At 33.7% G+C, this 20,529-nt stretch overlaps 1 protein-coding gene across 1 annotated transcript in view; it reads left to right on the forward strand.

Annotated features, from left to right (window-relative positions):
• GRID2 (glutamate ionotropic receptor delta type subunit 2) overlaps nt 1-20,529 on the forward strand; it is a 1,430,685-nt gene that overhangs the window by 1,105,312 nt on the left and 304,844 nt on the right. The window contains exon 10 of the mRNA XM_057502448.1: nt 15,331-15,528. Coding sequence (XP_057358431.1) covers nt 15,331-15,528 — 198 coding nt within the window. The remainder of the gene's footprint in view (nt 1-15,330; nt 15,529-20,529) is intronic.

The following is a 20,529-nucleotide window of genomic DNA, read 5'->3' on the forward strand; positions in this document are numbered from 1 at the left end:
AAACAGCACCCAGCTTGGGAATAGCTTATTGGGAGCTTGGGAATACTCAGTTTCTAGAATACTAACAGCTTTTAAAATTCAGCTGTCTCTGGAGAGGGGGTAGGAGCCAATGAAGGAGAGAAGCGCCATACTGCATGAAGGTCCCAGAAATGGAAAAGTTGGTCAAGGAAAGGAAGGTAAAAGCACACACTTTCAGAATACACCCTTGAGGTTTTAAAGATCAGTCAAAATACAAAGAGTTTGGGGTTTAAAAGTGTCATTGCACAGCATCTCCATATACTCTGTGTACTAATTATTTTAACCTGGAAACAGGCCATCATGATGGAAACTGAATTTGTGAATCTCACATGTTTAAAATCTTTCAACAAGGAATTTCAGGTTCTGTAGGTGTTGGAAGTTAGCATAATGAAATGAACTTCTGAATTTTGGTGGTTTTTTTTTTCCTTTGGTAGGTTTGAAGGTTTTTTTTCTTTTCTTTTCTCTTTTTTATGTTTAACCATTGCTAGTGGCATGATATTTAAAGTGAGGAAATGAAATGTTAGACTAATTTTTTTTCCCATTGAGTTTCATGCAATGTACTCTGCAGTTCAATTAAAAATAACAAGCTTCTTTGTTGTTCTGAGCCACATGTAATCTCAAGACCATAGTCAGTAAAGCACTCAAGAAAATGAAGTATTGAGGCCGAATGGTCTGAAGTCAACTGGGGAATAAAGAAGGAACTGATTAACATTTGAAAGCATTTGAAAGCAAGGTCTTTTACTTTTTTAAAAATTGAGGAGAATGAAAAAGTGATCACTCATCAAGAACAAAGACTGTGAAAAATACCTAGGTTTTATGAATCCCCTCAAAATTTTAACAATGGCCTTTCATCATCAGCCCCAAGAGCTAAGATACTTTTCAATATACTAATGTTATATTTGGGAACATTCTCAAGCTGTCTGCTGAGTAATGCAAAAATAAATAGAACCAGTTGCTAATTTTTTGTCATTCCTAAGTGAGTTTTCCTCCACTGCTCCATCCAATAAAGGATCTCACAGACTCGATAAGCGTTAGAGCTGGTTTTAGGCTAAGCATTCTGATTTATTATGTGATAAAATATAGCCATGAAAAAAAGTTTCACACATCTTTACATTTTTCATCAAATCACGGGAACCTCCCTCTAATTCTTTAAAATGTGTCCCCATAATTAATTCAATAATGTAGTCCATATCACAGTCCTTATATGAGCTGGCACAGAGGTTTTATGCACCTTATTATTAATTTTAATAAAACTTCTAGTAATATTTTTATGTGCTTACCAATTTGTGAAACACAGAACATTGTCTTTGTAGCTTTAAATTCAGACTTCTCTAAATTTTATAAATTCCCACAGATTTGTTTCTTGCTTTTAAATATCAGCAGCTTGCTTTCTGCTCTTATGAGTCTGCCTTCTATGTAGGAAATCACTTCTTATACATTTCCTTTGTGCTTCATAATAAAATCAAAAGAAAAAGGTGCATCCTTTAGAAAGCATTCAGCTCACTAGAAATAGAAAACATGTCACCTTATTCTTAAAAATCTTAGATCAGGCAGACCAGTGGCAGAAACAGTGAATATAGTTTCTACAAAGGGTTTAGATGGGTTTAGTGAAATTATCATATACCTTGTTCTGTCCAGATCTCCTTTTAGGGAAGTGACTGTCTTTCAGGAAAAAAGCTTGATACTATTGGGAGAAAAACTTCTACCCTTCCCTCTTAGGTTCATATGTTTGGGGTTCTGCAAATTAACTGGCAACAAATGGGAGAAAAGTCAAGGTTTATTTACATGTGCACATAGAAATCACTCAGTAATGAGTAACTTGCTGAATACGCAGAGATAAACTCAGTAAAAATGGGGTTGTGGGGAGTGGATTTTAGGACTTTGATAGCAAAGTGTGGAAAGGTCTATTTTTCTGCTAATGGAATGATAAGTCTGTCTCCTTCCTGGAATTTGCAAGGAACATTCTCACGGGTGGGTTAATGGCAGCTGTATTTTCAGGAGACTCTGATTTAGTGAATTAAGAGAAGTTCAGATAAGACTTCAAATATTTTCACTCAAAATAATCTTTATGCCAAAACTGTGATCCCATCAACACACTGACTAAAGTTAAAGTGTGACTTGGAAGAAGAAAGTATAAATAGCTCTACTTTATAAATGAAAAGGAATTGGGGGATATAGAAGGGAAAGAGAGAGACAGGTGGACTTTGACACCACCCTGTGTTAGAAGACTGTAGTCCAAGTTCCTTCTTGTTTATCAACTGTGTATTTGCAGCTCCTTCCCCTGACCCCAAGCACACATACATACTCAAATGCTGATGAAGGCAGTATAATAAATTAATGGTTCAGAATACAGACTTTAGCATCAGACAACATTTGATTCAAATTTCAACCTTTCTTACTACCCTGTAAACTCAGGCACATTATTTATTCTCTTCCCAAATCTTGGTTCTCTCATTTATAAAATGGTAATAACAATACCAGAGTATTCCAAGAACTAAATGAGGTGATGAATGTTAAGTGATGAGGATTATTACAGGCATAATTAAAGTTTTTATTGTTGTTATCATCATCATCATTATTATTATTATTATTGATATCATTTAACTACAATTATATGAGGAACATTATGTTTACTAGACTCCTCACATCACCAAGTTCCCCCCACATACCCCATTACAGTCACTGTCCATCAGCGTAGTAAGATGCTGTAGAATCACTACTTCTCTTCTCTGTGTTGTACAACCCTCCCCATGTGCCCCCCATTATGTCTGCTAATCATAATGCCCCCTTTCTTTTATCCGCCCCCCTTATCCCTCCCCCAGTACCTTTCCCTTTGGTAACTGTTAGTCCATTCTTGGGTTCTGTGAGTCTGCTGCTGTTTTGCTCCTTCAGTTTTTTCTTTGTTCTTATACTACACAGATGAGTGAGATCATTTGATACTTGTCTTTCTCCACCTGGCTTATTTCACTGAGCATAATACCCTCTAGCTCCATCCATGTTGTTGCAAATGGTAGGATTTGTTTTCTTCTTATGGCTGAATAATATCCATTGTGTATATGTACCACATCTACTTTATCCATTCATCTACTGATGGACACTTAGGTTGCTTCCATTTCTTGGCTATTGTAAACAGTGCTGTGATAAACATAGGGGTGCATATGTCTTTTTCAAACTGGGCTGCTGCATTCTTAGGGTAAATTCCTAGGAGTGGAATCCTGGGTCAAATGGTATTTCTATTTTGAGTTTTTTGAGGAACCTCCATACTGCTTTCCACAATGGTTGAACTAATTTACATTCCTACCAGCAGTGTAGGAGGGTTCCCCTTTCTCTACAACCTCAGCAACATTTGTTGTTGTTTGTCTTTTGGATGGTGGTGATCCTTACTGGTGTGCAGTGATATCTCATTGTGGTTTTAATTTGCATTTCTCTGATGACAAGTGATGTGGACCATCTTTTCATGTGCCTGTTGGCCATCTGAATTTCTTCTTTGGAGAACTGTTTGTTCAGCTCCTCTGACAAATCTCATCTGCTCCTGAATATTCCAGCAGTGTCTCCTCCTGATTCTCTTATTTTTTTTTTTACTGAAATATAGTTGATGTACAATATTATATAGATGGGGTGTAAAACACAGTGATTGGCAATTTATACATGACTAAATGCTCACCATTGTAAGTGTAGTGTCCATCTGTCAACATACAAAGATATTACAATATTATTGGCTGTATTTCCTATGCTGTACCTTCATCCCTGTGACCAGGTTATTTTATAATTGGAAGTTTGTACTCTTTCACCTATTTCACCCATCTCCTCACCCCTCTCCCCTCTGGCAACTACCAGGCTGTTCTCTGTGTTTATTAGTGTATTTCTGTTTTATTTATTTGCTTGTGTCTTCTGATCTTTCTATTCCTTTAGCCTCCTTCATTTGAGTCTCTTCATTCAGAATTTCATTTCTGACTCTATATTTTACCCCTAAATAATTTCATTTACTTCCTTGAAAATTAAAAAAAAAATGTATTTCCACCTCTAGTCTCTCATGCTTCAGACTTATTCATCCAACAGATGTTGAAACAAGTGTTATATATATATTTAACACAAAAATTTATAAAGTGCAGAAAATAAGAATTAACATCAAAATCATCCATAATTCCTCCACCAAAAATTAATCATATTTAGTGTCTGTCATGTACTAGCTAAACAAAACTAAGTTGTCTTATCTATAAAATGGGGGTAATTATGCTTCTAAATTTGTAGGGCTATTGGGCCTAAATATACATAGAACATTTGAAGAGTGCCCACCAGCACACAGTAAATCCTCTGTGGGTATTTGCTTCTATTAGTACTACAATTTTTATTTTTCCAATTTTAAACACACACACTGCTATAAACAGAGTATTTGTATCCCCCCAAATTTGTATGTTGAAGCTCAATTCCCACTATTTGGAGATGGGGCCTTTGAGAATAAGTCATAGGGTGGGGCCCTCATGAATGAGATAAGTGCCCTCATAAGAAATAAGAGAGATGATCTCTCTGCTCTCTGCCAAGTGAATGTTGGAACTGCAGACATCTTGATCTCGCCTTCTTAGCTTCCAGACTGTGTGAAATAAATGTTTGTTGTTGAGGCCACTTTGTCCATGGTAATTTGTTATAGCAATCCTTACTAAGACACACACATTCATGGATAGTTTTGTACATTTTCTTCCCACTTCACAATATATGCATGAATATTTTTAATGTAAATATTTTTTGTATAACAGAATGAATATTTTTTCCAGCAACTTAATAAATTATCATTCTAGTTGTTTCAAACTTCCATTATTTCATCCAAGATTATATATAAGTCCCAGTGTGCCAGCTGAAACTCATCATTATTTTTCATTCACTGAAATATGCTGGAATATAAATGAAATTAATGCTTTTTAAATGATATTTTGAATCTCTATATAAGACAAACAACTAAAAATAAAATAATCACAAAAGAAGTTATTCTCTGTTTAATAAATGTTCTGTAGCCCCACACTGAGCAGATGACTATATAGCAGGGTACTGAGACACTGAGGTTGATGACTGAATGTGCTGTGTAATAATCTATCATGCAGATCACTTTTTAATAGTTATCTCTATTTGTTGGATTTTAGTTTGTTTTCAACTTCTCACTAGAGAAATTGCCATGAACATTCTTTTAAGTACATACCTGTTTCATTTATGATTATTTCCTTAGATGTAAAAACATAAAATGAAAACTTGCAGGCATTTGCTTTCCTACTATGAGTTTGTTTTCCTGAGAAGTTGTGCCAATTTTAACACATAGAAGTGCTCTATAAGAAGGCCTGCTTTTTCACATGCTTGCTGATAAATATTAATTTTTTTTTCATTCTTGACAATCTGATGAACTATAAATTAAGTAACTCATCTTATTTTATTTGTATTTCCCAAAGGTCTATTAAAAAAACAAAATTAATTCATTCTCAATGTTTGCTATTGAACTTTGTCTTTTTAAAATTTGATCTTTAAGGATTATGATGATTTTAAGGGCTGTTATTTCTTCCAATAATTAGTGTTTCTTTTCTAACTGACTATATGAGTCATAATTATATAGAAAAAAAGTACAAAGTATGAGTTTCATGCTTCCTTTTATTAAATTTGAATGTGTATTAATTTTGTATTCAGTCCTGTAGTTCTGACAAAATACTGTTTTATTCTGTATTGAACATGTGCCTTGAGGATTTTAGTCTATTGATTTAAAGTTTTAGTTCCTCTGAGAGAATTGTGATACATATCCCAAATAAAAAATACTCATAGAGAGTCTTAGAAGTCTATACTTGTTCAAAAACTGATGCCTCCACTGAGGATCTCCAGGAAGGAGGGCATACATAGCATTACATCACTTTTTACTAAGTACTTACAATTCTACATCCAATAATCAGCAATCCCATCAGCTCCACATTAAAAAAAATACTGAAAATCCAATTATTTCTCATCAAACCCATTTCACTACCAAGTCATGATCTGCTCTCTTCCTGGTTTATTGCAAAGGACTCATAATTAATCATCTAGCTTCTGTCTTACCCATTATAGCCTACTGTCAATGACTGCCAACTGTTCAGTAAACTGTTAAACATCAGATCACAACCTTCTGCTCAGAGCCCATCTGGCTGCCCAGATCATCAGCTGAAGTAACAGCTAAAATCATCTCAGGGGCTTTAAGGCCCTGTTTAAGTTCCACCTGACACACACCCATTAGCTCTCAGACATTTCCTGTCTGACCCCAGCTCCCTCCATTCCTGCCCCACTAGTGTCCCTTCTGTCTCTCAAACACGTCAGACTCCTACTCGACATGTTTGCATTGCCTCTTTCTTCAGTCTGGATGCTCTATCTACAGAGGCTCTTGCTAAGAGAAGGTACAGTCCTTTGTCACCTGCTCTTTGTTCTCATTTGTTGAACTTACCCCCACAGTATTTATCACCATCTAACAGTATATATATATGTATATATTATCATTTTGTTTATTGTCTATCACTCCCATTAGAATGTAGCCCCAGAAGGATAGAGACATCTGTTTATTGTTTGCTATACTCACTATTGTATTCTTAGCATGAGCCTGGATTAACACTCTTTTGAATGACTGAATAAATACCTGAATTTCTGCCATTTTCCTATAAGTAGTATATTTTGGATAGAAATATCACTAGTCCTAAACATTCCAAGCTTAACTTTATATGCTTTCCCACTCTAATCTGATATTTAATTAGCTTCAGTTTTTATTAATTAAATGCTTTTATATCCAGATAGAGAAGAAGTCTTATCATAAGGTTTCACAAACATTTATTAGTGTTACTGTTCTTGACAATATTTTAACAGGGACATGACTATATAAACCAGAAAGTTTGTAAATACCATCATTATTCTGAAGTCAAATGTTACCAAATTCTTCAGTTAAATATTTTGTAGACTTCTTACATCTGGTACAGCCAATCACTCTCACAATATGCCATACCTCAAAACGTGTTCTTGATAGTTTCCCTTGAGATAAATGAACTTACAAATTAGCCTGTCTCCAGTCAAATTTTAACAATATTTATCAAATAGAATCAACTCTTCCATGTGGACATGCAGTTGTTAAGATTCTCACAGGTGTTAAATTTAGCAAAATATTGTAGACTTGGACCAAACAAACAAAAAATATTATCCAATAGTCATATTCAGAGGGGAGACTGAGAATTCTGGTATTTCTAAGATTATATATGGTAATCGTATGGTCCATAAAATCTTTGTGTCCTAAAATGTATCTTCAAATGCATGCTAGAGAAAACCAATGAGAACTACTGTACTGAGCATTGTTTTGATTGCCCGTTATCCTCGATAACCTATATTCCCAGTTAGAACATCCTTTATTTCTTTCAGATGCTCATAAAAACAAAATAAACATCTTGTTTTTGTTTTGCCACTCTGCATTTAGCCTCTAACTCTCTAAGATGTAACCATTTCATGATTTAGAAGCAATGTATAAAATCAAACACTTTATTTTTAAAGTGAATTACCTTGCATACTAATAGCTTTAATTTTATGTTCAATTTAAAGTATCTTTTCATTAAAATGATTGCTTGCCAAATAAGAATCAGAAATAATATGTAATATATGACTTTAGGAAGTTAGAATGGCTAATTTGAATCTTATTGTCTGATAAAAGTATTTACGTGAGGATTTTAAAAGATAAGTTTAATGCAGTGTTTTCTAAACGTTAGCTCCTCTATAAAATCCTCCTGCAAAAGTGCTTTTAAAAAATCTTTTTATTGCATACCCCTATGACCTGCTTTTCTTCTCTTCATGCAACTCAGATAATTCATTTTCTTTATAACACCAGACTGTTTTTCCTCCCCAGATGTCCCTCATGTTGGTCTGCTATCCTGGTGCCTTGATATCTTTTTAATAACAAATTACATACCTTTAGCTTTTTTTTAATGTACATAAGCTTCAAATATTCATATATGCTCTATAAAATATAATGAGGTTTTTTTCAGAAAGAATGGTGGTCATTAATTCTGCATATCAAAGTGGAATGCGTCGTCCCAAAGCAAGATATAAGCTCACACAGTGCAAAAAGACAACTCTTGTTTGCTTCAGCCAGGGGCATATTTTATGGGAAAAAATTTTTAAACAGACCATTAAGAAATACTTCCGTTCTCTCTTTAATCTCTTTGAGCTATGTGTATGAGCAGAACTGTAAGGAATTTTCAGTGACTCATTCCTAGTTTTGGCCTTCCTGGCATTCTCTGAAGTTGTGCATATTAAAACCTCTAAATAGCACTCAGAAAAGCCTTGCTGGTAGAGCTGGTCGCTTGCACCTATCAAAAATGTCAGATGCTTTTTTCGAATTCTATCACTAGCAAACAATATTGCATAGTTATTAAAATATGGAAATTAACTACAAAATCTGCAAGTGGCAGTGTTGTAAATCAAGTAAGCAATTAGCATGAGATTTTTTTAAGTGACTGAATACAAATTCAGAATTATGAAGTTATTATGTAATAACCTGACAAGTGATGTGAATAAATCTTTGCTAATATGAAAATTATCAACCACTGAAATACTCTTTTCTACAAGCAGGTCTATGGATCCTTGCACTAATGCACTTAGATTGATAAACTACAGTTATTCTGTGAAAACTTCGTTTAGTGTCATCCAATTGTGCTTAGTGTCATCCAAATAATCAGCAAATCAAAATTCGCAATTTGTTTTCATTTAATAGGCAGACAAATTTTCACCAGTTTAAATCCAGTCCTATTAATACTCCTTGAAACTAACTGCTGGAAAATGAATGAATTTTAAAGTCATGACTTTATAATTTCTCTTTCCCCCTCCCCCTGCACCTTTCCTTAAGACTCAAACCACCTACATACACATTGAAAGTATATATTAAATAGGCACAGGTCATAATCTCCTGTCATCTGTTCTGTTGCAAAGGACCCCTAGTTCTCACTTCTGCCACAATCCCTTCTACATTCTGTTCTCAAAATTACTTTCTGTTTATGCTATTCCCCTTCCATAAAGCTCTAGTTCCCTGCAAAATAAAAGGCAAAAACCTTAATATAGTATCAATGCCCTCCATTATCTGGTCCCACTTAACATGCTTTTACTTTGTTTTTCCTTATATTGCAAAGTAACACACATACAGAAAAAAAATAAAACTTAAACCCTTAATTAATGAATAATAAAACAACATCGGGGTAACAACTACCCAGACCAAAAAGTAGAATACCATCACTTCTGCTGGAGCCATCTTTCTGTGTGCCTCTTTCTCTTATCCCCAGCATCCAAGAGCTAACCACCCAGAGGTGATCACTTACTTGATTTTCTTTATAGTTCTTTTGTTAAAGAACGTATGAATCTTTACGTACATAGTTAATTTCACCTGTTTTTTAGCATTACATAAATGAAAGCAAGCTGTTTTCTTTGAGTATTGCTTTTTTTACTTAATATTATTCTTTTAAAGTCCATACACGTTATTGTTTATAGCCTAGTTTTTAAAAATTTTAAGCGGTTATTACATTGCATCAATATACCAATATATTTATATGTATTATACTTATCTTTTCCATGTTGGTGGACATTTGGATTTTTAAATTACAGTTTTGGACTACTACAAATAATGTTGCCATAAACATTCTTAGGCATATATTTTGGCTCCCAACATTCTCTAGAATTTATTCCCAAGTAATGAAATTACTATGACATTACTACACATATTTTCCTGTGAAATAATTACCTATTTTACACTCAAAAACAGGCAAAATTAACTTGCTTATAAATATCTTCCTTCTCTCCTAGATATAGGAAAATTTTTTCCAAAGTAGTAGTACCAATTAAACATGTGCAAGAGTGAATGATACCTCCTATTTCTTCATATTCTTAACAATATTTGAGAGAATCAGACCACCTCTCTTTCCACTTCTCATCTCTTCATTCTTGCTATAGCAATATCTATTCATTTATTCCTAGTTTGGGGAAAATGGAAGTTTCTATGGCCAGGATCCTCACCTGACCCTTAACTACTTGATGATGTACTTGGCCTACTGCTAGGCCAATGCTTCCACACCCATTGGCAATAAGCCATTATTGACTGAGTCACTATATAAAGAGCTCCACCCAGTGCTCTTGGTGGAGGCAGAAACAGAGTTGGATTACAGACCTGCAGACTGCTGGATGCAGATGTGATTCTAGTGCTCAACCTACCACCTGACAATAAAGCCCAGTATAAACCCTTTTACCCCAAATATGTTCCATTGTCATTTCTTGGTCTCACCAAATCCATAGTGAACCTGCCTGGGGCTGAAAACCACAGGTGAGACACCTGGGTTATTAATTCTGTATAGGTTACTAACTCTCTCTTCATCTGTTTCTAATCTCCTAATAAACTCATTTAGTTTTTAACATTGGTTATTGTTTTTTCTATTTTCTAAATCCTTTTGAATTCTTTTTTAAATTATGTAATGACACTTACTATAGTTTCCAATTTCCTGCCAATATAAAAGTGCCCTGCATTTCTTTAAACATAGTAAACTTAATTTTTATAATATGCACCTAAAAATTTCAGTGTCTTAGTTTTCTTGAAAAACCTACTTCTGTTGTATATTATTTCTGATGTTTCTACATATGAGATGCAACTTCCTTTTAAATGTTATTTTTGACTTTTGTTTTGGACTTTGTGTGAATTATTTGAAGGAATAATGTTAAAGTTAACACTTCCCTCTAGAGAGGATTATTTTTTTGTCTCTCAGGCATCCAGAGTCTCTACCAATTTTATACCACCTTAAATTATGTTAAAATTTGAGACAAATTATGGAATCCTAGATTTTAATTCATAGATTGAAAAATTTGAGGTACAAAGAGATAAAGTTGAAATAAAATGAATAAGTGTGACATCATCTCCTGTAATTCTGTATGTACTTGAGTTGAAAATTTTGTTCCTTATTTTTCCTATCTATTGAAATAGTGTATAGCTGGTAATCCCAAAAATGGTGGTTTTCATTTCTTACAGTTTCCCTTGTATTTCTCTGGTGCTTTGTTTATACCAGTTACAGTGTGGGTTGCTTTTGTTTTCCTTTATATTTTTTGAGTACATGGTTTTTCCCAATACTAGGTTATATTTATTTTAAAAGTGGTGCCTATGATTTTTTAGCACATCTCTTACTATACTGAGTGTAGTAACTTGATGCTGTAGCTGCTCAATGCATGTTAAGTGGATGAATCAATGAGTGAATACATTTTGGACATAAGTGCATAGATAAAAGTGATTAAACCAAGCTCAGTACTGCCATAGAGAAGGAACAAGTATCATTTCTATTATAGGTCCCAGAGCTTCAGTCTAATTTCTTCCACTATGTTTACCTGTCCAATATATTGGCGGATTGTCCTCATAAAGCACAACTGGTCTGAGGTAGAATTTATGAATAATGATCCAAATCTGGAATAGAGCTAAGGAACAAAGCTTAAAGACATTGATCTTGAAGATAAGTGATAGGATGTAAAAAGGGTTTATTTAGGGCATAAAATTTAAAAAGCATGTTCATCAATAATTCAGCAACCCTCTTAAAAAGAACCCTTCATGGGAACCCTCCTGCACTGCTGGAGGAAATGTACATTAGTTCAACTATTGTGGAAAGCAGTATGGAGGTTCCTCAAAAAACTCAAAATAGAAATACCATTTGACCCAGGAATTCCACTTCTAGGAATTTTCCCTAAGAATGCAGCACTCCAGTTTGAAAAAGACAGATGTACCCCTATGTTTATCACTGCACTATTTACAATAGCCAAGATATGGAAGCAACATAAATGTCCATCAGCAGATGAATGGATAAAGAAGATGTGGTACATATACACAATGGAATATTACTCAGCCATAAGAAAAAAACAGATCCTACCATTTGCAACAACATGGATGGAGCTAGAGGATAGTATGCTCAGTGAAATAAGCCAGGTGGAGAAAGACAAGTACCAAATGATTTCACTCATATGTGGAGTATAAGAACAAAGGAAAACTGAAGGAACAAAACAGCAGCAGAATCACAGAACCCAAGAATGGACTAATAGTTACCAAAGGGAAAGGGACTGGGGAGGATGGGTGGGAAGAGAGGGACAAGGGCAGGGAAAAAGAAAGGGGGCATTGCGATTAGCATGTATAGTGTGTCAGGGCATGGGGAGGGCTGTGCAACACAGCAAAGACAAGTAGTGATTTTACAGCATCTTACTATGCTGATGGACAGTGACTGTGAAGTGGTATGTGGCGGGGAGACTTGGTGAAGGGGGGAGCCTAGTAATCATAATGTTCTTCATGTAATTATAGATTAATGATACCAAAATTAAAAAAATAAAAAAAGAACCCTTAGTATAACCATTGCTATTCATTATCTTTAATCAATTTTATCTGATGTTTCTAGGACCAGATTTTGACAACAGACCTCTGAAAGAGATCTACTTGCCTAGGGATTTACTTATAAAATTGGAATTAAAAATCACTTTGAGAGGAAAATTTAGCATATTAGGGAAATAATTTAGCATACTAAACAATCATTCTAAAGATATTTGAGTAAAAAAGAAAAAAACATTAATATTTCATATAAAAAGTACATTGGGATATTGTTTTGCCACATAGACCATTTAGCTCTGCAATACAATTAATTATTATTCTTAATTGTTGTGTCATTCTAAAGAGTGTTATTCAACTTCCTGATGATTTAATTGTTGTTAAACTTAAGAGATTTATTAGATTTTTGAAGACCATGGTTAAATAGAGAATATATATGTCCAAAATTATTGGTAGAGGAACCAGTCAAATATGATCTTCCATGGATCATCTTTTCATTGGTTTATCAATGGAAGGACTTTCAAAATATAGAAATGAATGAGTTATGTAAAAGGAAATAAGGACACGCTTTATTGCCAGAATTTACAACTTATTATAAATAATCAGTGCCCAATTAATTATAGAATTTCCTAACCTAATTTACATGCTCTCTGAATATGATCTGATTTTGGAATTTCTTTAATCTGTTCTGATTTTAATGACTTCATGACTTACTTCAGAGTGTTTGTGCAATCCATAGTCATTGGCTAGGTTATATTTTGTCCAAACAACCAAATGAACAATAGCAAATTCTGCCAAATATCTGGAAGATTATTATACATTTAAAAATATAAAATTACTTGGAATCATTAAGATGTTCTGTATTTTACACATAATATTAAAGGATTGATTGAATTTTTAGTTTTCATTCATTTGATGTCATTTAGTTAAGTAAGCAATTCAGTATTATTAGAACCTCTCATCTATTGATCTATCAATCAACGTTCATTAGCATCAGATATTACTATAAAAGGAAAAAATCAAGAGCCTAACAACAAAAGATTTAAATGTCTTTTTTTCTTACATTCTAGAACTCTAGAGAGTTAGTCAGAATCTGGTATAACATTTCAAGCATCAGTGAATAGACTCCTCTCTTATTTCCTTACGTGTGATCTAAAACTGTTACCAGAGCTCTAGCCATTATGTGTTCATTCCAGCTGGAAGGAAGTAGAAAGGACACAAAAACATCTTTACAAAACATCTGCCTACACAGCATTGGCCAGAGTTAATCACATGGTCTCACCTTGCATAAAGGGAGACTATGGATTATCATTATTCTTAGTAGTGCTAAAATTATATATATATATAATATATAAAATTATTGCTATATGTAATTATATATAATATAAAAATATAGTAAATGTATATTTAATATATGCAATTAATATAAATAATACATTTAATATGTAAATATTAAGCATATTTTAGCATATTTAATATATACATACATATATATTATTGCATAAATATATTTAATATACAATTAGTAAAGAAAAGAAGAACAGCTACTGGAGAACAAATAGCAGTCACCTCCTTTACCTATTCATTTACTGATTTATTTTACTTTAAGGTAAGATATAGACAGTTATACAAGACCAAACTTTAACAGAGAAAAACACCAGTACTTTAGAAAAATACGATTTAAAAACATTGCAAGTACTAATATCAACATTGTTGATGATGAGCATCAAGCATAGAGCTGACCTTCTGGATATCCAAAGTGAAAAGAGATACTCAAATCACTAAATAAATTATTTTTATTATTTAAAAAAAGGTATTATTGAAGCATGATGAAGTTGTCTTGGCTCTGAACAGTTCAAAATTTATTTCATGATAAGTTTTAGGAAAAAACTGAATGTTATGGTGGATAACATCCTATAATAGATACAGTGATTTTATTTTATAAGGCACTTTACTTAGTGTCTAAGTAAAAGTCAAAAGCAAAGTAGTATTTTATATCTCAGTGAAGGCTGATATGTGAGTTTCTGAGGAAAAATGATACAAGGGTAAAATATTTTTGGTATTCTGGCTTAGACTCAGGATAGATTTTAACCTGCCCAGAGGGCTGGATAGGCTATATACACTATGAATGGTTATCTGTAAATATTACTGCTCCTGTAAGATTTCTGAACAAGTTTTTGAAATTAAGGAATAGATTAGCTAATTTTCTGTGGTCTGCCAGCATGTTGCAAACAAACTAAGCCCTCTCAACTCCAGGTTTTCTAAAAAGTGAAAGGGGCCTATTTGTTAAGCGTAAAAGGACAAAAATGCAAAATGGCAAAATAGGGGGAAGGAAAAATCAATTTGCTGAATTTACTAAATTATACAATTTATCAAAAAGGTAAGTGAATATCTCATTGCAGTAGTAGAGAAGCTATTTTTGCAATGAAATTTGTGTTTATATCCAAGTTTCAAAATTACTTATCAAATAACTCCCAGTATAAATTTTAGCAAAATATGTGTTCTTAGAACTTTATCTTTTCAGAGACTTTTATGTATATTACATGTGCAAACACATTATTTTACATATTTTTGAAGTATATAGATAAAAACTACCTGAAAATAAATACAATAAATTTACGGTTTCTTAAATATGGTTTTATTATTGATGAATTTTATTTTGGTTCTGAGATAGCAAGGAAAATGAATTCATGTTCCCTGAAGATTTGTAGTCACTTTCATCTGATTTTTGATATAGTAGAAGTTAAATGAGAGATGAAAAGAAATTGGGTAATTAAACATTGTTTAGTATGTTTGCATTAATAACCCATAAGTTATACTTCCAAGTTAATTCTCTTGAAGTGCAAAAGCAATTTTTAGGCCATTTGTAAGCAAAGCTCCTTGAAGAATTAATCTTTGCTTTAGGGAGCAATATAGATCAACATCAAGGATTTCTCTTATTTCCCATATAGGAAGAACCTTTTGTAATGGTCTCTGAAAATGTCTTGGGTAAACCGAAGAAATACCAGGGCTTCTCCATTGATGTTTTGGATGCCTTATCTAACTACCTGGGTTTTAACTATGAAATTTATGTTGCACCGGATCACAAATATGGAAGCCCACAAGAAGATGGGACATGGAATGGACTGGTAGGAGAACTGGTATTTAAGGTAAGCATTTATTTATTTATTTATTTATCTATAATGTGTCTAAAGGTTCAACTATAACTTCTAGAAGCTATTTCATATAAAAATTCTCAGCAAATACTACTTTATGAACTTTGTGGAAAGAAAAAGTGGTGAAAAAATAAAGCCAAATTTTAAAATATTTCCTATAATAGAAAAGTATCTAGGACAAGGCTTTACCTTTGCCAAACTTATACTCCGAATATTTTGTCAGTACATGATACATGATGAAGTCACGATGCAATTTACAAACACTATTCACATCATTTTTCTTTAAATGCAATGTTATTTGATTACTTAGGAGCTAATCATTTAGTTTTGGGGTCTAAGTAGTATAGATCTGTCCTTATATTTCTCCTTGTTCTTTCAGTTCTTAGGGAGGTGTTTAAACATCTCTCTTCTATTTCTGTCAGGTTTTGCTTCATCTTTTAAAGCTCTGTTATTAGGTGCATACATATTTTAATTATTATGTCTCCCTGATGAATTATTGAGTTGTTGGGCTTAGGTTTACAATTTACTATTTGATTTATATGACCCATTTGTGCCCTCTGTTATGACTGCTTTTGGTTGATCTCCAGTCCAATTTTCAAACTGTGTAATTTTAAAATTTGATCCAGCATTTACAATTGTTATTCTTTGTTGGGTTAATCTAATAAAACTATACTATCATTGCCAGAACTGGAATTTTTCCTGAAATGCTTAAGAGTATTAAAAAAACTAAGGGATCTAAGTTGTTTCTGAGAGATGGAGAAGAGAAACAATGAAAGGTTTTGAAGTCAGTGGTAGGAAAAATAATGAACCTGTTTTTATATCCAGTAAAGCCTTAGAATTTGATTTATTTAATAATCCAATTACATGTGGAATTTTAATTGAAAAACATTAAAATAAATATTTTAATAGGAAAGGGGGATGATCAAACTCATCCCTCTTATTAAAATCATGACAACTTACATTATACTTTTATAGTGAACTCACAAACCGAGTGTTTTGCCTTCATACTTCTGAGGGATTCTGTGTGATCGAACCCAGATAAGCAAGGTTAAAATAATAATAAAGAAAAGAAAAAAGCATTATATAAGTTTATTTTATAGAAATAATAGATAAAATTCTTGATGAGTTATGCTAACAAACTTCACTTACTAAATGCAGGTTAAAGATAAAAAGCATTAGCATTAGTCTAATGTTGGTGCTGTTTTTAATTTTGTGTGCTTGCTCCAGTTGTTAAATTTTTATACTTGCTTCCTCACCTGCGTAGTGAGGAGTACAATATGTTAATGGAAAGATCACTTACAACTATATGCATTTTTAAAAATACTTTAAGAATGTATTATGTAACAACCACACACAAGTAATAATATGTTGTTTTTCATAAATAATCAATTAAGTTGTTTTCATTTGCATGTAAGGACATGTCATTATGATATGAGAACATAATCCTTTTACAAAGCAAAAATTTAGGCTTAAAGAAGCTAACTGACAATTGTATGATTTTTAGCTAGAAAAACAAGAGAACTATTTATTGTAACAGATTTTTATTTTATTTAGGCAGATATTTAGCCATTCTAACTAGGCTCTGAGAAATACTTGGGTATTTCTCAGGTGGCAGAGGATAAGCCTACATCAAATTTTGTTAAAGCAAGCAGAGAGATAGGAAGAAAATTGAGAGAATGTGGTATCATGCTAAAGGAAGATAACATTTTAAGAAGGAAAGGGCAATTAATATTACAGGATGACTGCCAGTATGCTGAGGGTACATAACATTCTCCTTAGCTTTATTCTGACTTATCAATAGACATATAAGTTCCAGCAATTAAAAAGGTCAATTCAATTATACAAGTGATAGTGTAGTAAAATAGTATAAAGTAATTTAGCTTATTCAACAAGATTCATCATTCTGGAATTCCTGTCAGACTTATTTAACCCTGTAAAGCAAAACAACACTATTGCGATGGCATGATCATGTTATGACAGAGCTCTAGAAAAGTGAGCTTATTACTGTTACATGCTTTCTACTAGTGTGGACATTTTTCATGAATCTAAGTATATTTTAAATAATAATAAATATTGCCACTGAATTACCTCCATAAAAGGCAATAAATAAGACTTCTAAGATTAACAAGATTGTCTACCCTCCTAAGGGAAAAGTAAAACTAAAAGAATGTTTCCTCAAGTTTGTCATGATATGGACAGACCATCAAATTAAAAGTGCCAAATGAGAAGTTTCTGAGTGCATATGATGTTCCACATTGATTTCCAGGGACAGCACCAATGCATCAGAGTTCTGTTATCTTAAGTTAAAGGGCTTTCCTGTTAAAACCAGACTCAGAGGTTCAGTGCATATGTAATTTTTAGAGAAGAAAATCCAGCCAGAGAGAGCAAATAACTGCCTAAATGTATAAATGGAGTCTATGTAAAAACTAAGAATGTGGCAAAGTCTTCTCCATTCCTCATCTGCCTCACTACTTTTATAACTTTCTGTAATTAATATGCTCTTAGAATGTAACAGAATACAGATCTGGGCAAAAGATCTTTCAATGTAAAATAGATAAATGACAGACATGTTCTGCTCAGTACAGGAGAAATTAAGAGTGAGTAATGTGACTGATAAGTTATTTTCTCCCTATTTAAAAGGGAAGAGCAGAATTGAGAAGAATGGAGAACTTTACACAGGAAATAAGTACAGCAAGTTTAGGATAGAAGTACAAAAGTTTACGAAGATTATGAGTTATACAGCTGCATGTTCTATTATTTGACTCCTTCTTTGGGGTAGCACTCTAAAGTCATCAGCTTTCAAATTGGGGTACTCCTATCTTAGGAGAACAAGACTTTTTAGGGGGCAAACCAACCCAGTTAGCTTGACAGGAAATTATTTACATATTCTCAATTCCTGTAAGTAATCTTTCCTGTAAATGATCTGCCTGAAAACATGACCCTGGCATTTCTTATTTCCTTCATTCTTTATGCACTCATCTTCTTCTGCTTTATAAAATAAGGTCAAATCTTTCGTGTATGCAGTCTATTTAAGGAACATGACTGAAGTAAATATTCTCTGAAGCACCAAACTGAGGGACAATGGATGCACTGGTCTCACTATAATCCTTTTATAAGTCAGGTGGTTTCACCTAAAAAAACAAAAGCAAAGGTAAAAGAGAAAGACAACTTGATGAAATTGTCAAATGCTGGATCATTAAAAAAATTTTTGATGATAGTTCACAGTGGTTTTCCACATAAAGCAAGGAAGGACGTCGAAGAATTGTATGACATTGCTGAAAGACAGACAGAAACTCCTTCCATCTTCATCTATTCATTCATATGAACAAGATTTCTATAAAATGACAAAATATAGAATGATGCTTACCCCTATGTCATTCAAGCCATACTAAATAGTGATTCATGGGATATTTGACTTAATTGAAAAATAATAGCTCCATCTATGTCATAAAGAGCTGCATTTCTAATAAAGTTCCACTTTTATGACTAATGAATCAATATATCATATACTACTATAATGATGACTCAACCCAGAAGAAATATTTTACACCTAAAACTTTATGGTCACAGGTTATTCAATAAAGATTGAATAACACAACACATATATATCAGAATCCAGTCTGGAAAACATAAGTCACTCTGGAATTTCAAAGAGAAGAGATTTAGTACAGGGATTGATTACAAAAGTGTTAGAGAGAATAAAAAACAGAAGAGAAGAAGCTAAATAAAGATAACAGGAGCTACTAGTGTGCCAGCTGATGAGAGGACCCGTCAGCCAGGGCACCTCTGCCCCCGCTGCTGGGGCCAGGAAGCCCCACTCACCGGCGCTGTGACAGCCACTGAAATAGCCATTTACAATGGGCAGGTCTTCTCTGCTGCCCTTGGACACCCTCAACAGTTCACTCTGGTGAAAATTAAGAGGCAGCTGGATGGCAAAAGAGCCTGAGAAATGTAGTTTGCAGATTCCCACCCCTGTGAGACTCACAGTATAAAACAGAGGAAAAATGGTAGGTGTAGGGTTAAGAGACAACAGGTAAATGACCAGTTTTGTCTACAACTTGCACGCTTTACAATTGTCTAAAACAAGTGTAAATTTAATATGTCAATTATAAATGTAAAGAGATACATACTTGAAAAATTCCTTTGGGGGTTAAATGAAGAAAAGAGTTTATTTCTACACCCTAACTGATATCAAGTGATAAATGATATGACAGAGGCTTCACCCCACAGAAAGCAGATTAATGGTGGAATAAAGCTATAATTCAGAAGATGGAAAGGAGGGAAAAACAGGTGTAAAATTGGCATAAAGTATTTATACGTAACATGCAACTAATTTGTAGTAATGTTTCAAAGTTAAAATAGCCCTACTTAGAATCCTATCTTCAATTTCTGAAATTCTAGAACAACACTGGGCTTTTTGTCGCTGCTCCTACACATGTAGTTTCACAAAGGTAGAGAACCTTTTCAAAGTCAGATATATCATAATAATGAAATTGATAATAATATACTGTTAGTAACTACACTGCCAAAAATGTCATTTCCTGAAAAACAAAAGAAGAAATTGCCTGCATGGGCTACACAGATTTCCTCATTTTTAGTGGTTCACATGAACGGCAAAAAAGAGCTTGGCAATTTTTCAGTTTTATATGGTGTCTTGCCAATGGGTTTCAGCCCCAGGCAAGTTCACTATAGATTCAGTGTGACCATAGAAAATGACAGCAAAACGTTCTTGGGGTGAAAGGGTTATAACCAAGTTTATTTCCAGGTTGCAGGTCAGTCACTAGAACCGCATTCACTCAGAGCGAGTCTGCAGGCAGCAAGCCAGTCTCTGCCTCTGGGCCCCTCTGTCCACATAGCTGTCCCACACAGCCGTCCTCTGGGCCCCTCTGTCTGCACAGCTGTCCTCTGGGTCTCTCTGCATGCACAGCTGTCCTACACAGCCGTCCTCTGGGCCTCTGTCCTTGGCGTTGCCACCACTCCAGCCTCTGCTCTGCT

The sequence above is a fragment of the Manis pentadactyla genome, chromosome 5 (assembly GCF_030020395.1).
Source record: "Manis pentadactyla isolate mManPen7 chromosome 5, mManPen7.hap1, whole genome shotgun sequence".
Lineage (NCBI taxonomy): Eukaryota > Metazoa > Chordata > Mammalia > Pholidota > Manidae > Manis > Manis pentadactyla.